At 36.2% G+C, this 17,341-nt stretch overlaps 2 protein-coding genes across 2 annotated transcripts; one reads left to right on the top strand and one right to left on the bottom strand.

Annotated features, from left to right (window-relative positions):
* Positions 1–3,501: 3,501 nt before the first annotated feature.
* LOC123663094 (DNA-directed RNA polymerase III subunit RPC3) lies at positions 3,502–13,496 on the bottom strand. The gene is made up of 11 exons (XM_045597833.1): positions 13,350–13,496; positions 12,754–12,869; positions 12,368–12,497; positions 11,268–11,469; positions 10,639–10,731; positions 9,137–9,301; positions 8,319–8,472; positions 7,566–7,686; positions 5,663–5,734; positions 4,579–4,746; positions 3,502–3,639 (listed from the first exon to the last, which is right to left on the bottom strand). The coding sequence occupies exons 1-11, from the start codon at positions 13,494–13,496 to the stop codon at positions 3,502–3,504; spliced, it is 1,506 nt and encodes a 501-aa protein (XP_045453789.1).
* A 1,328-nt stretch (positions 13,497–14,824) lies between these two features.
* On the top strand, positions 14,825–17,138 carry LOC123663103 (MIT domain-containing protein 1-like). The gene is made up of 4 exons (XM_045597842.1): positions 14,825–15,148; positions 15,620–15,858; positions 16,284–16,483; positions 16,796–17,138. Exons 1-4 carry the CDS (start codon positions 15,022–15,024, stop codon positions 16,956–16,958), a joined length of 729 nt encoding a protein of 242 aa, XP_045453798.1. The 5' UTR covers positions 14,825–15,021; the 3' UTR covers positions 16,959–17,138.
* Positions 17,139–17,341: the final 203 nt, after the last annotated feature.

Raw genomic sequence — 17,341 nt, 5'->3', positions numbered from 1 at the left:
CTCGCCTGCGCTTAACAAATGTATTGACATCATCGCTCTTTAACATAATGCCGTATGAATGATTTATATATTTTTTTTAATTTGGTTTTTCTGTTTAGTTCGTGTATGTATGTAATTTGTTAAGTTGTGTAAAATACCTAGTTATAATTATAAATAAAATTACAACGTCACACGCATGTTTTATTTTTTTATTTCGCTTCAACCATCCTTTGTACATAAATGTCGCTTAGTTATGAGTTTAGCTTTCGAAAACACGTATTCCACTGGCTGAGAAAAAAGTATAGTACATTTTTGACAAAAAATAACAATTGACATAAATCTGTGTAAACATGTTGTTAATGATTTTTATTCTTAAAAATTATTTTAAAGTGAATAACATAACTATCAAAAATAATAATGTACGTACTGTACTTTTTCTTTAGTGCTAAGCGGATATGACGTCATATGTAGGTCGAATCGCATTGAAGTGATATTGTAGGTCGAATAGTTTGATGTCTTCGCTGTATTTTAATATTTCTATAGATAATAGCTATTTTTAATCGAGTTATCGTAAGTGTTTGTACCACACGCTAAATATGTAGGGCGAAGTCATTGTCGTTTCGAGGAACTATTTCTTTTTCTTTAAGCAATTGTTTTTCATAAGATATTAATTCTTTGAATATAAGACTTTTTAGGATTTTTTGTTGGTTTAAAATTAAAACAATTTATTTCAATAGATAAAATAAAACAATCAGACTTATATATTAAAAAAAAACATGACAGTTATCAAATCACAGTACTTTATCCAATGTAATTTGTAAAATAATCTGTTAAAAAAGAAAACATTATATTTAACGAAAAAAATGCAAAATAAAGCGGCAACTAAAGGATGGCGTAAGAACACTATGTACGCGGAAACAAGCATTTATCTTTCTCACGCTCTTAAAATCAGAGCGTGTAACAGAGATAGATATATATTGACTGATTTAATATGCAGTGAGACGCAACATTAAACGTATTAGCGGTACCTACGTCCCATATTTTGGCATTGTATATCTATATAAAAATGGTTATAGAGAAAATATACGTTTTAAATGAATATTCCTGAAATGGCAGTGACAGTAACGATAAAGGCGACGAAATGTAAATAACGATATCTTTTTATTTAGTCAAATCTAGAATAACAAGTTAGCTTAATATTTTTTAAAACCGTTGTATGTGAAAATAAGATTAGATATTTACCTTAGTAACAAAATTAATACATTTTTAATTCCTTTAAAAAGAAGCTTTTTTTAAGAAGCTTTTTTTCCAAATTCTTAAAATTTATATTTACCAGTTATTGTAGTAAGTTTAATATTGACCTTTATTTTTTCCTAGTTTACGTTTAAAAAAAATAATATAATATTTAATAAGGTTATTTTCAAATGCCGTCATCTCCAAATTAATTCTTTTCGAAGCCAAATCTAACATGACGTAAACTCCTTAAACATAAATTGAAATTGTCTCTATTTAAAAGAAATAGGTAAAATATTGTCGTAGACGAACTATAAAAAATGGAGGTGACTTATTTTGAAAATTACCCGCTGCATTATCGACAGCGTAGAAACATAACATTGAAAGTAATCCCCACATACGACGGTTACTAACTGTAATGAATTCCAAATATTAGGTGTCACTGTGTAACAGGTTTACTTACGTAATTATATCCTTGTTAATATTAAAATTAATGATTATAAAGATGTTAATTAATTGAAACTTTGGTTCGTTAAAAAATTATATGCGTCTTCGATTATTCCAGGGTAGTTTCGCTTCGAGTGGGGTTTCGTTCGTTAAGTGTAGATAGATGACTTTTGTAATCGAACGACAAATAGGTTGTAAATTGTTTGAATGATTGAGTTTCGATGGGGTCAAATAAAACTTTAAGAATGTAACGTGCCTTTTATTTGTCACTTGAACTTTACAACACGTTTGTTTAATATTAAGTTAAAGCAAACAAAATTTACAGAACAATAACTCTTATAAGTACATAGCGTACAAATACATCATAAAATAACATAATATTATATTGAATAATAAATCATTTGTGAGAAGTACTCAAGTACCGACATTTGTAATTTCATTATAACAATTTTCACGATATTTTAAGCAATTTAGACATATATTAACAAACTATACACTATACATATTATCCTCTCAGGAACCGCACTGTTCATTTATGAAAACCGCATAAAAAACGTTCAGTAGTTTTCATGACAGGACAGGCAGACTAACACCGAGAGAGACATTGTTGTAGGTCTAGGTCAGCAAACAAGCGTACGGCTCACCTAATGGTAAGCGATTACCGTAGCTTATGTCTATAAGCTACGGTAATCGCTTAAACCACCAGAAGCATCGTAAACGCGTTGCCGACCTTATCGCCAATTCTCCCAGGAGCTCTGGTCACCTTGCTCACCAACAGGAACACAACACTGCTTGAAAACAGTATTATTTAGCTGTGATCTTCTGTAAGGTCGAGGTACTACCCCAGTCGGCCTGCTCCATATTTTGAGCAGGAACTTTCCTGCTGTGCCCTACCTCAGTTTATTAGAATAATAACATATAGTACAAACAAAAATTTAGTTGATGACATAAAGTTGATTATGAAGGGTAAAAAAAACCTTACAGTCATTTCAAGCCGAAACTTACAAAAATATCAACGTACAAACGTACAACGTATTACACAAATATACAATAGATATTAAACACGCCCTTTTATACATTTTTCAATTTGGCAAAAATATTGACGAAATTTTTCGGTCCTGTTAAGACGAAGAAACAAAGCGCAACAGTGCATGTCCACTGATATCAGAGCGATAACGCGAAAACGCGAGTTCAACTAAAAAATACACGTGATATCTCATTACCCCCCCCCCCCCCCCCTGCATGCGATATGTAAATTTTTCCGAACACTACCCCCTTTCTCCTTCCTTTCGGGCCTCACGTGATTAATAGACGACCCCTAGTCAGTGGACGTGCAAGTCGACCGACGACACAAAGTGAACGAATCCTCCAACGTGAGAGAGCGGGGACGCCGCCACTATGTAGTGACGTCAGCGGGGACGCCGCCACTATGTAGTGACGTCAGCGGGGACGCCGCCACTATGTAGTGACGTCAGCGGGGACGCCGCCACTATGTAGTGACGTCAGCGGGGACGCCGCCGCTACGTAGTGACGTCAGCGGGGACGCCGCCACTATGTAGTGACGTCAGCGGGGACGCCGCCACTATGTAGTGACGTCAGCGGGGACGCCGCCACTATGTAGTGACGTCAGCGGGGACGCCGCCACTATGTAGTGACGTCAGCGGGGACGCCGCCACTATGTAGTGACGTCAGCGGGGACGCCGCCACTATGTAGTGACGTCAGCGGGGACGCCGCCACTATGTAGTGACGTCAGCGGGAACGCCGCCACTATGTAGTGACGTCAGCGGGAACGCCGCTACTATGTAGTGACGTCGCCAGCGGGAACGCCGCCAGAGCGCGAGCTACCGCGGGAAGGCGGCGTGGCAGGCGAGCAGGAACAGCGCGCGGTCCAGCTCCAGCTCGGCGGCGGCCAGCTGGCGCAGGCGCCGCTCCGCGCCCGCCACCGCCGCCAGCTCCAGCGGCGTCAGGGTCTCCAGCACCTGCCGCGCACACGGGCTTTGACTTATTTTTTAGTTTTAAATTACCTTAATTATACATTTTTTTTTTGTCGTACAACCGACATCATAACTGAGAATAAAAGAATAATATTTGATCGGCGGTTTGCGAACTGTGATCAATAATGAGCGCACACTATACATACATATAAATATGGGAATATGGACAATATATAATATGTAGTCTCTGGTTAAAAGTCAACGACTGGTAGCGAGTGTTTTCGGGTTACCGATTAATGTTTAACATTCACTCGCATACAGTCGCGCACACACTGAACACACACCGAACACGAGTCGTACTCACGTCGTCGATGTTCTGCTGCGGCTCGCCGCGCACCCGCATGCCGTGCACGATGGAGCGCACGCGGCGCCGCTTGTCCAGCAGTCGCGCACACACTGAACACACACCGAACACGAGTCGTACTCACGTCGTCGATGTTCTGCTGCGGCTCGCCGCGCACCCGCATGCCGTGCACGATGGAGCGCACGCGGCGCCGCTTGTCCAGCAGTCGCGCACACACTGAACACACACCGAACACGAGTCGTACTCACGTCGTCGATGTTCTGCTGCGGCTCGCCGCGCACCCGCATGCCGTGCACGATGGAGCGCACGCGGCGCCGCTTGTCCAGCAGTCGCGCACACACTGAACACACACCGAACACGAGTCGTACTCACGTCGTCGATGTTCTGCTGCGGCTCGCCGCGCACCCGCATGCCGTGCACGATGGAGCGCACGCGGCGCCGCTTGTCCAGCAGTCGCGCACACACTGAACACACACCGAACACGAGTCGTACTCACGTCGTCGATGTTCTGCTGCGGCTCGCCGCGCACCCGCATGCCGTGCACGATGGAGCGCACGCGGCGCCGCTTGTCCAGCAGTCGCGCACACACTGAACACACACCGAACACGAGTCGTACTCACGTCGTCGATGTTCTGCTGCGGCTCGCCGCGCACCCGCATGCCGTGCACGATGGAGCGCACGCGGCGCCGCTTGTCCAGCAGTCGCGCGTGCGCGCGGCGCGTGCTGACGGCGGCGCTCAGCACGTTGTGCAGCGCGCGCAGGCTCAGCGCGCGCGCGGTCTCGGCCGCCTGCACACGGGGAGGGGCGGTCAGGGTACGAGCAACTACAACACATTTGGACATTCTTACGTTCGAACACTTTACCACATTTGCACATTCTTACGTTCGAACACGTTAACACATTTGCACATTCTTACGTTCGAACACGTTAACACATTTGCATATTCTTACGTTCAAACACATTACCACATTTGGGACATTCTTACGTTCGAACACGTTAACACATTTGCATATTCTTACGTTCAAACACATTACCACATTTGGGACATTCTTACGTTCGAACACGTTAACATATTTGCACATTCTTACGTTCGAACACGTTACCACATTTGCACATTCTTACGTTCGAACACGTTAACACATTTGCACATTCTTACGTTCGAACACGTTACCACATTTGCACATTCTTACGTTCGAACACGTTACCACATTTGCACATTCTTACGTTCGAACACGTTAACACATTTGCATATTCTTACGTTCAAACACATTACCACATTTGGGACATTCTTACGTTCGAACACGTTAACACATTTGCATATTCTTACGTTCAAACACATTACCACATTTGGGACATTCTTACGTTCGAACACGTTAACATATTTGCACATTCTTACGTTCGAACACGTTACCACATTTGCACATTCTTACGTTCGAACACGTTAACACATTTGCACATTCTTACGTTCGAACACGTTACCACATTTGCACATTCTTACGTTCGAACACGTTACCACATTTGCACATTCTTACGTTCGAACACGTTAACACATTTGCACATTCTTACGTTCGAACACGTTACCACATTTGCACATTCTTACGTTCGAACACGTTAACACATTTGCACATTCTTACGTTCGAACACGTTAAGACATTGGATAATCTCAATTACTTTTTATTAGATTAAAAAAATTAGTAAACTTACATCATACAAGTTAACGTGATATAAATAATTCGCCTTCGCGTTTCCTCCGATGGATGCAGCTTTCCGCATGGGCTGTAAAATTTAATAATGAATAACACATAATACATTAAAAGGTAAATATGCTTTTTTTATTTTTATGCTTTTGTAATTACGAACGAGAAGTCGTGGTAGCAAAGCTGCAAAAGCGGCACGGAACATCAACGACGTTTACGGTGCGAACACTACTAACGATCGTACCACCCGTATTGGTTTGCTCGCTTTCGTTCCGGAAAGTTTGACCTAAGAAACAAACCACGTGGTCGGCCGAAAATGTTGGTCGACAATGACGAATTAAAGGCGATTGTGGAGGCTGATGATTCTCAAACTACAACTGAATTAGCAGCAACTTTCGAAGTTAGCACTAAAACAATACTTGCCAATTTGACGCAAATGGACCAACCACCTCCTCACGAATTGAATGAACGCCATCGCGGAAAACGCGTCGAGACGTGCCTTGCACTGCTCAACAGCCACACAAACGAAGGCATATTGTATCGCATTGTGACAAAAAATGGATTCTATTCGACAATCGCAAGCGCTCAGTTAGTTAGTTAGATCCTGATTCAGTACCTAAACAATGCCCTAAACGAAAAATGACCCTGAAGAAAGTGATGGTAACATTTGGTGGTCTAGCGCCGGTGTAATTCATCACAGCTTCTTACCAAACGGCCTGAGCATTACTGCAAATGTGTACTGTGAAGAACTAAACACAATAATGGGGAAGCTCGCACGTCTCCAACCAGCTTTGGTCAATCGCTCACGACAACGCGCGACCTCATACTGACTCATATGATCTCCAAGTTAAAAGAGCTGGGGTTGGAAGTTCTCCGTCATCTACCGTACTCACCAGATCTTGCCCCTACAGACTTCTACTTTTTCCAGAATTTGGATAACTTTTTAGCGGGAAAAAAATTTAATACCCGAGACTGAATTACAGTATATGCAGTACAAAATGCCCTTAGAGTTTCTTGCCTCCCGTCTAGCAGTTTTTCGAGAAAGGCATCAATAAGTTACCACTACGTTGCCAAAAATGCATTGATTCAATGGGTAATTACTTTAAATAATAAAAATAAAAAATATAGAAAAAAAGGTGCGTTAACTTATTTAATCAAAAACAGCAATTTACCTATGAAGGTAAAGGTAAAAGGTAAGTAAACCTATAACATTAAATGAAGATTACGAACTTTTAACTGAGGTAGGGCACAGCAGGAAATTTTCTGCTCAAAATATGGAGCAGCCCGACTGGGTTATTACCTCGACCTTACAGAAGATCATAGTTAAATAATACTGCTCTCAAGCAGTGTTGTGTTCCTGTTGGTGAGAACGGTGACCAGAGCTCCTGGGGGGGGGGGGGGGGATTGGGGATAAAGTCGTCAACGCGCTTGCGATGCTTCTGGTGTTGCAGACGTCTATAAGCTACAGTATCGCTTACCTTTAGGTGAGCCGTACGCTTTTTTGCCGACCTGATTATATATTTAAAAAAAAATAACTAAACCCTTTTCATATATAATATTGTGACGCCGCGTTGGCGCAGCGGTCACAGCCATGGATTGTGCCTGTTGCGGGTTCGATCCCCGCACATGACAAACATTTGTATTGGCCATACACGTGTTTGCCGTGGTCTGGGTGTTTGTGCAGTCCTAGTGGGTCTCCCCACCGTGCCTCGGAGAGCACGTTAAGCCGTCGGTCCCGGTTGTTATCATGTACACCTGATAGCGATCGTTACTCATAGTAGGGAATATATCCGCCAACCTGCATTGGAGCAGCGTGGTAGATTAAGCTCTAATCCTTCTCCTAGATGGGGAAGAGGCCTATGCCCAGTAGTGGGATATTACAGGCTGAAGCGATATAATATTTCTTTTACCTGAAAGCGAATAAACTGATCTTCCAATAACTTGTACGTCAGCTCCTTACATTCCTTGTTCGGTAACATTGCATTTTTCTGTATATCTTCTTCTTCTGTGTTCTTTTTCGTTCGAATTAAACTGAAATAATCAACAAGAGATTAACGGACAGTGTCTTTGAGGTAGAGCATAGCAGGAAATATTGTGCTCAAAATATGGAACAGCCCCACTGTGAAAGTAACTCAACCTTAAATAAGATAACAGTTTACAGCCAAATAACAATGCTGTCAAGTAGTATTGTGTCCCTCTGATAAGTATAGGATGGCAGAGTTTCTGGAGAGGGCCAGGCGTAGGTAGGGTTGGCAACATGCTTGGTGTACACATTTGTTCCCCATCCTAGTTATATACAATAATCGTTATTTGTTCTCAAAAAAACCCGACTTAAATTTACATCAACATGTGTAACAATAGACATTATTAGTAATGTGTCAAACATACTCGTCTGATCTCTCATCTTTTACCTTTTCTCTTATCTTTATCTTTTTTTATTGGTGTTTTTTTTTTTCTTCTTCTTAAATAAATACTTCTTGCACTGTTTGCTTCGCTATATAAAACACTTACTAATGACCATAGACAGACTGGAAGAAATCTCTTTCAGAGATAAGTCCACCTTTGCCATAAATCTTTTTATTATTGCATGTTTCTATATGTATTTTCGAGTGCAATAAAGTATAATCTGATCTCGCTCAAATTTTTAAACCAGATTTATATACCGGAAAATCCTAGCCGCCTTGGAGCCCAGTCGTTCGGTGACGGTGTGGTCGAGCAGCGCCTCCAATAGTACTTCTGAGGCGCGGCGCATGCGCACCACGTACTGACCCCCACCCGAGTCACCGCAGCGACGAATGAAACTTGCGCCGTTTTCCTCTGTAACCATAACCATTCAAAAAAGTTTTTTTAAATTCCAAATTTTATACGATACATTGTGGTTCAGTCCTGCTTGTGAGTAGTCATAAATACTCTTTTGGGGAATGGCTCGCTATTTTTCTTTGTAACATCGATTTAGAGTCTTATTTTTAAATAGTTACCTATTCATCTTACATATGTATAAATAAAATGGAAGTGTCAGTCTGTGACTTCAAAATAACTGTTTTTTCAAGCGCATATATTTATTTACACATTACTAATTTACAGACAGATGATTTTAAAAAATTCCTAAACCTGTTTGTCCCAGCTAATATCTTGACACACGCCCTTTGAACAATTACCTAAATAGTAATAAAATAGAACAACTGTCTATGAGGCTTTCTTCAGCTGGTCAATTTAGCCACGTTGTCTAGTTTAGGATTTATTATGGGAAATAGCTAACGAGGAGAAGATCCGAGAGGCTCATTGAATTCAGTACACCCACATTATATGTATGGGATAGTTACTGCAAACCCTATAATACTAGAAGTCAACTCGGCTACGTTTTCGAGATATCGCAAGTTAAATGTACGGAAGCCACTTACGTACACTTAATTTGAACACTTAGCAAAGCGATTAATATTAGACCGCTAAAGCATTTGAAATATAAATAAAGAAAACCCACCCAAAACCTTTAGATACTGGTCAATATGCTGATTCAATAGCGGTCGGTCAGTCATCCTTTTCACCCCTTCTCTAAGGTCAAAGGCCGGCACAGGGGATGACTCCACTGCCCACGCAGGTGAGGTCAGATACATTTGTTCTAGCATTAGACGCATGAGTTCACCGGCTGGAATATTAGAGTAGCTTATATAAATAACCTGATCTGACATACTTGGACATTTTGGACATTTATCTGCAAAACTTTAAGGCTATTTTGGTCTCTACAAACAGTCCCCTGGTTAGTTTTTTCAAAGGTTATGAATTTTTTTTAAATTACTATCACTGGGCAAACTTAGAGAACATTCGAAGCACTACATAGAATTGAAGATTAATTGTATTAAATGTATTGAGTCAGTTATAAACAGAATAAGAACCAGGGGACTGTACACAAAAAATTATTATTAGTCTTTTCAGATATATTATTTAATTAAAAAAATTGTCGTGATATCGTAATTAAAACGTACATTAGATTATAAATATTATAAGTTTGATTTTTTTTTTTTAATTAATTTGAGATAGTTTGCGATTCCCTTTAATGCCAGAGCACTGTTTTGTGCTCTGTTTTTTGAACATTTTAAAAGCGTTTTTAATATAGTTAACTATTTTAATGGATATTGTATGAGAATGATAAATGTAGATAGCAGTAAATTAGTTAATTATCTTTTTAAATTGAGTAAAAATTATAAAATGAACTATATTTTTCATATTATGTCAGCCTGAGCCAGTCAGTTGCCTAGTGTACAGAGAAGTACCCGCATACAGTGCCTGACTAAGTGAAAACTGAGTTTTTCTCAAATTTTACATTTTAAGTGTGTACCAATACCTATTTATAATATCAGTGGTTTTCATAACGATATCAAGGTTGTAATAAACTAGTTAATATGTTACAGAATAATCTTTTAGTCACATAAAAATACAAATATAAGGTTACAGTTACCAGTAGAAACAATCTTTAATCCCCTCTCTCTTATTGGCAGACGTTTTAAGGTAAATGATTTTGATACTTGTTAAATAACCAAATTAAGATCAATTGCAGTTGCAAAAACATGTATGTATAATTTAATGACATTATAATATAGACACTGTGTGGTTATGGTACGCTGGTGGTTATGTCAGTAAAGAATATAGCCACCCTCTCTCTTCCCGTGGGTGTCGTACGAGGCGACTAAGGGATATCACAGTTCCACTACCACCTTGGAACTTAAAAAGTCGACCGATGGCGGGATAACCATCCAACTGCTGGTTTTGAAATACACAGGACGAGACGGGCAGCAGCGTCAGTCGTCGGTGCAACAAAGTCAGCCCTGCGGTCATCAACCCGCCTGCCCTGCGTGACAACTATGGGCAAAACACATGACTGCGCCATTTTCGGCGCGAACTTGAGGCCTATGTCCAGCAGTGGACTGCGATAGGCTGAAGTCAGTGTGAAATGATAATATACAGAAGTATATTTATTGATCTCACCATTATCATCAATGCGCCGCGTAATTGCCTTTATCATCATATCATCTCTGAAGTCCAAGTGAAATCTTTCATAGTTAACTTTCCAGTAAGTATCTGAAACGATATTCAAAATAATTCAATACTAAATGCTACTTACTAAAATTGAATATACAATGATTATGAAATCAACAATCAAACAATTAAGTCTTCAATTATTTTGATAAATTTCCAAATTTAATACTGTTTTCAGTTTAATATTATAGATGTGTTTGTGAGGAAGGTCGGATGGATGGTTTGTGTTGTTTTTTTACGCAAAAGATACTGAAAACATATTAAATATACATAATTATATACCTTGACATACAAGATAACATACAACGTGCTTTTTACTTAAAATTCTTACCGGATAGGTTGTGCATGTAAAATATATAAATATTTCGACAAATTTTAATTATGCTTTTATACATAAATTATTAAGATAAGTACAATAAATCTTGGTTAGTAGATTGCTCGACTTCTAGGCTGACACATAGATAACTTTTAATGCTATAATTGCCATTGGCTCAGATATATCTAGGGTCAAACTGCAGAGCAAATGTAGTTGATAAATGTTGAAAAAATAAAAAAATCTATTTGAATATCATACTTACTATCTTTACAGTCGGCTAAATTAGAGCTCATAGCCTGCAATAATTCTCTTACATCAAGATCTGGCACAATGGTGGCCACTGGTACTAGTGTAGGAATGTCACTGCCGTCTTTGAGCTCGGCCACCGGGGCCTGCTGGATGTAACCAGCGGTGGCTAGGCTGATAAATGTATCTTTTAATTTGACCATGGTTAGGTTTTTCTCCTAAAATATTTATTTATTTATTGATACATTATTAAACAATACATTCATAATAATTTCTATAAACTCCTAAAAACATATCTAAGATTATTTTAAGAGTGTCGCTAGTCACAAAACAACTGAGTATGTACAGAACGCTCTGCATCAATTTATTTACATTGCATGCATGCATTTTTTTTTCTCTAATCACTGCAAAAAACATTTACACATATTATAAAGAAGTAAAGTTTCTAAATTTGTTTGTTTGTAGGGGGGTAGTCTTCATAAATACTGATTCGACCACGAAAATTCTTTCACTAACAGACAGCTACACTACTCAGGAATGACATAGGCTATATTTTATTGTGATTGAACAAAAAATTCAGTGAAAAATCTTATATATAAAATTCTTGTGTCACAATGTTTAGGTACAATACTCCTCCAAAACGGCCTGTGCATATTGGGTAGGTCTGAGAATTGGCAAACATCTATTTTTCATACAGCATATAAAGGGAGGAGGGAATCAAGGGAGGTTAATAATATTTATGGCAAAACAATGTATGCAGAGTCAGCTAGTTAATAATAAATTTACTTTTGTTTACAACTTTGTGAACTGGATATTATTCTTACTCACGTAATATATGTACTGTTCTAATAACTTTATACTAAATTCTATTTATAATTTAAAGATAGATGATAATCATTTGACGATAATTATAATGATGATGATGATGATGATGATGATGGATGATGCTAATCATTTAATTGTTACGACAAGAGAATGAAGTATGATATAACAATTTTTTGAAGTATTAATAAAAAATATGTTTAACTGTATTTATTTAAAGTGTAAAAGTAAACTATAGTGATGTATGCTACACTTAATATTTCAGTTAATTTTTGTAGATATACATTATTATACCTTGTCATCTTTATACTTGTTCATTATTGAAACTAATAGTACAGTGGCAGTACTAGAAGCCTGGTGCAAAAGTTCCTCTACAATCATCTCTGCTTCACTGCCATATTTACTTTTCATTTGCAGAAGATATCTAAAGCAAAAAGTTTTAATATGAATACAATTAACTCTTAACTAATGCTTTTTAAAACACAAAAATAAAAAATATGTATAAATAGGTTTTTCCCCGACTTTAAATTTTTTATGTCTTACCTTACAACTTTTAACTGGGAGTTACCAATTTTGAAGATTTTTTTTTAATTGAAAGTTGTTGCTTGTCATATGTTCCTATTTAAATCTGATCAAGATCGGAGAAGTGGTTTAAGAGTTATCTCTAATTATGTACATACCTAGGGTATCTAATCAGCAACAAAATATTTTCTGGGTTCAATTTATATTCCACAGTGGTTTCTGCTTCAAAAGTTGCTAAATCAAATTTCAATAGAGTTCTTAGGCTTTCAATTACCTGAAAATATAGACAATAAACGTACGCCAACGGTAGCCATTAAAGGACAAACACATTTTATGAAAATAATGTCATTTTATAAATACCCAAGAGTTTATATAAACAGTAGCAGAAAGAATATAATATGTAAAATAATTTTAATTTTACCATACAAAATTGTAAAATCTGCCATAATTATCCTTTTTACAACATAATATTTATATTAAGAGATATATTATTATTCAGAGATATGTTATATATTTAAACTTTTTTTAACAATTAATTTATAAAACAAAACTAAATCGCCGAAATGTATGTACGCACATTACTTCTGAACAACTCCAACAATTTGGATAATTATTTTTTTATTCATTCCTAATTGTCAGGACAGAGTTAGTAAAAACGAAAATTTATGAAAAATCTATATTCTAGAAATAAAAATGTACGGAGTTCGCTGGGTTAGCTAGTACGTCATAAAAATGATAATCATACGTTCGTTACCTGCGAGCGAGGAAGCTCTGTTGTTCTCACTATCAAGGCGATCGATTTTCTTCCACATGCAAATATATCGTCACCAACTTTTTGTACTATTTCACCGAAATGTCTCAATAGTATCTGAGAAACCACACGGCCCTGTTGTAACGACATTTTGTGGCAATCCATGTTGTTAGTTAATTTTAAAAGGCAAATTTTTACAAACTTATACTATTACTATTATATTTTCTCCTTGTAAAGTTACGGCTTTTATTAGTTTAGCAATCCTGCTGCTCAGAAAATGTGTCCACATGGTCTCTACAATCAGCACCTCTCTTGTTTTGTTCACAATTTTTGACATTGACGGCTGAATTACATTTAAGCATGGTCTTATACACAGGTCGGGCATACATACATAGTGTACATAGTGGTGGGATTACATCGCTTGTCTACTGCTACTTGAATTCAAACCCAGATTATTTTTTTACGCATATGTCACGATCTCATAAGTTTTATACTCTGTAGTCTCCCAAGGGGTTGAATTTACACCACAAACTTCGTCTCCACAGTTTACTGCGGGTTTGAATTCAGCCCCAGATGACTAACTCGTTTTGAAACCATATATGACAAAATAGATCTTATAATAGTCTACAACCGTATTTTAATACATTCAGTACGAAACTAGACACCCATTGGACCAAACATTCATTCACTCTTCATAAAAATTTAGCAAGATTCAACCGGTCAAAGTCTCCCTGTACTTACTAATTTCTGCACCGTTATGCTCTATGTTTGGATCAAGTTTTCTAAATCAAATCAAATCAATCAATCAATCTAATGCAAAGTGTATTTTGTGCAATTTATGAATAATAATAATGCTATTTGTCCAGGATACGTAAAAAATGTATAGTTTGCTTTAAAAAAAATATTTTACTTTCTCGCCGTCTTTGGATATTATTGCCCAAAAACAAAAAATATTGTTTTTAGTTTTATCGTTGCGTTGTTCATCTTTAATACTAATTATGATTAGTTTTTCTAAATGAACTATGAAGTACAAACTCTGTACCTACGATAATTGCTTTACAAGGTGTAATTGAAATGTCGTGATTCGAGCGCTCGCACTCTAGATCACCTATTTTCAAGTACAAAAAAGAATATTTATTTTGCTGTTAGAGCTCAACAGATACTATTGGGAAGCAGAATAAATAGAATCAACGACAAATGTATGATAATACTATATTTTTTTTTGACATGTTTTTGTACCAAGCCAAAGCCACTTTTTTCCCGCCCTCTGAAACAAACGCGATTTTATAATTGGTATACGTACATGTACAACACTTTTTATACAGCAAAATTAAAGCTTAGTTCATACTCTTCAAAATAATATAAGCGTTATGACATTATCGTACTAATCTCTCACCATTGAAATTGCGCTTAGTTTCCTGACCTGTTTAAAAAACCTTGCTGCCATGCATTTGTGACAAAATATTTTTGACATGTTGAAGTTGTCATTGCGAATTTGACCGATTACAGCTGTTTTTATGTCTTTACTTTGTTGTTTTATTTAGCCCTTTGTTTTTATTTTTGTGTATGTATTAACAATTATTACCTTATTTGAATCTTTAGTATATAAGACATATACATAGAATATTAAAGAGGTTAATAGTGATTCATTCAGTTATATTAAAACTAAATAATTATGAATATTGAAAATGCTGCTATAAACATTTTGAAACGAGGAGTGGAGTTAGATACTAAGAAGAGATATACTGAAGCTCTTGTGTGCTATCAAGAAGGCTTGCAGATACTAGTGGATAAGATAAAAGGTTCGTTTATATTTCTAATCGAATCATACACAAAAAATATTTCAAAAGAAATATTTAGTCTAGACCAACTTTTTAGTAAATATTTCTTTACACAAAAATGTTTTTAAAAATAATAATAGTGAATTTAATAACGTTTCCAGCGATGTAAGATTCGTGTACATGAGAAAAAGGAAATGTATTGAGATGTTATGTACATGATTTTTTATTTTTAAAAACGGAATTGGAATCTTACATAGGAATAGGGGGAGAATCTCTTATGGACCCCTACTTGGGAGTAGGGGGTCCAAAATTGCCAAAATCATCCGTACGTAATTAATGCCCATATACCATGCTTCTGGATAATAGTGTTCTATCTGTAAAATAACAATACAATACTCTTAGAGCTTATTGATTCTTACATTGACAAACATATCTTGTTTGTAGTGATATTCAAAAAATAATAAATTAACAATTGCTTTTTAATTTTTAAAGGTGATAGTGACGAGTCAACAAAGATTTACTTAAGAAAGAAAATAGAGGAATACATGAATAGAGCAGAAGCTATTAAAAAGTTGGTGCTAAAACAGAAAGAAGCAGGTCAGTTTCATGAGCAAGTGCATATAGAGAATAATTCTACTGGTCACAGTTATAAGACATTGTTTGGCAGGTTTCTTGATGAAGAAGTACAGTATGTTATTGTTGAAGATCCATATATTAGAAGTTTTCATCAGGTCAGTTATTTATAAACATATAACAACTTTTAGAGCTTATCACATCACATTTTTGTGTAAAAGTATAAATATTTGGTAATCTGTGAGGGGCTTTGTAAAATAAAAAAATAATAATTTTCAATTCACCACTAAGCTTCTGAACATATTCATTTTTCAAATTTATAGTCTTAAGATTAGATCAATAACCTAATGCTATCACTGATATTATATTTAAAAGAATTCTGCTAATTGGCTTAGAATTATATTTTACGCATTATTGATCCTAAAATTTGATTTTATTTTGTCTTTCCAAACATCAGCTCATTTCATAATAAATATATAAATTTAAATGAATATCAGTGCATTAGACAAATTTTTAATTAATTTTTTTTGTATTTTATATTTAAAATGTAACTCTTATTATGTACAGTTTTCTTTTTTTACAGTGTCAAAACTTCTTGCGGTTGTGTGAATTACTAGTGAGGTCCTGTAATAATTTAAGGCATATAGAACTAATTACTACAAGGGATGGCAAATCAGAAGGAGATCAAAGAGAGTGGTTTTCTTACCTCCAGAATGATTTGATTAAGTATAGAGTGCAATTGATTGTAAAATATTCTGATACGCTACATGATAGGCAAATAACGTAAGTAATAGCTACTTTTTCAATAAAATTAGCTGAACTTGAAATACATGATTTCAGATGAAATAACGGTTTTTAATTAGCTTGTTATTTTTTAGTTTAGAAAGATTGACAAGAACTTTTTATATTGAATAAAAACATTTTTTTTTCACGTATATCTATAATATGCAGTAATGGAATGGAATGTGTTTTTCTTTTCACTCTTGCTTTAATAGTGCATTAAATTAATCATATTAATTTTCATTAAAAGAAAAGTGACTTAATTTTATTTCAAGTTATATAGTTATTATAAGTTTATTATTCTATATTTTCTAGATTGAGTTCTGGATGGATAATAAAGATCGGAAGAGGATTAGACTTTTTCAAAGCACCAGAAAATAAGTTTTGTCTCGGTGTGTATGACATGGACTTGAGACCGTGCCACGAGACCACAGTTGATATAGTTCACTCCAAAAATGTTAAACAGTCATATGGATGATGTTTAATTTTTATTAATTTAATTTATAATGTATACAGGCTTTTGCCTATCACAAGAACCAGGGAACTCATTATTGTATGTAAATATTTTTATGAATAAAGCATTATTATTATTATTATTAAGGAAATTGAATGAGACAAAAGGAATATAATTATCACAAATTATTAAATTTTTATATTAAGAAATTGTTTTTTATTTGTAACTACCTGTAGGTACACTGCGCGCCTTGCTATGGTTTTTAAAAAAAATTTTAGGTCATACTAACTCAGAAACCTTTGTGGGCTCATGCACAACACTTTGATGAAGATCACGACATGATCAAATGCATAGTTTACGATTATATTAAGGACATACAGACAAACATTCATTTTTAGATATATACA

Source organism: Melitaea cinxia, chromosome 19, assembly GCF_905220565.1.
Source record: "Melitaea cinxia chromosome 19, ilMelCinx1.1, whole genome shotgun sequence".
Lineage (NCBI taxonomy): Eukaryota > Metazoa > Arthropoda > Insecta > Lepidoptera > Nymphalidae > Melitaea > Melitaea cinxia.
The sequence above is the reverse complement of the archived record's forward strand: the minus strand, read 5'-3'. Positions and strand labels throughout refer to the sequence as shown.

Excerpts from the sequence above, each read along its gene's own strand:
- LOC123663094 (XM_045597833.1), bottom strand. The coding sequence starts at position 13,496 with ATGTCGTTACAACAGGGCCGTGTGGTTTCTCAGATACTATTGAGACAT. Across the intron at positions 8,473-9,136 it reads CCAGTATCTAAAGGTTTTGG|AGGAAAACGGCGCAAGTTTC; the intron begins GTGGGTTTTCTT and ends TTATGGTTACAG. Across the intron at positions 4,747-5,662 it reads ATCACGTTAACTTGTATGAT|GCGGCCGAGACCGCGCGCGC; the intron begins GTAAGTTTACTA and ends CCCCGTGTGCAG.
- LOC123663103 (XM_045597842.1), top strand. The coding sequence starts at position 15,022 with ATGAATATTGAAAATGCTGCTATAAACATTTTGAAACGAGGAGTGGAG. Across the intron at positions 15,859-16,283 it reads ATATTAGAAGTTTTCATCAG|TGTCAAAACTTCTTGCGGTT; the intron begins GTCAGTTATTTA and ends CTTTTTTTACAG. Across the intron at positions 16,484-16,795 it reads CTACATGATAGGCAAATAAC|ATTGAGTTCTGGATGGATAA; the intron begins GTAAGTAATAGC and ends TATATTTTCTAG.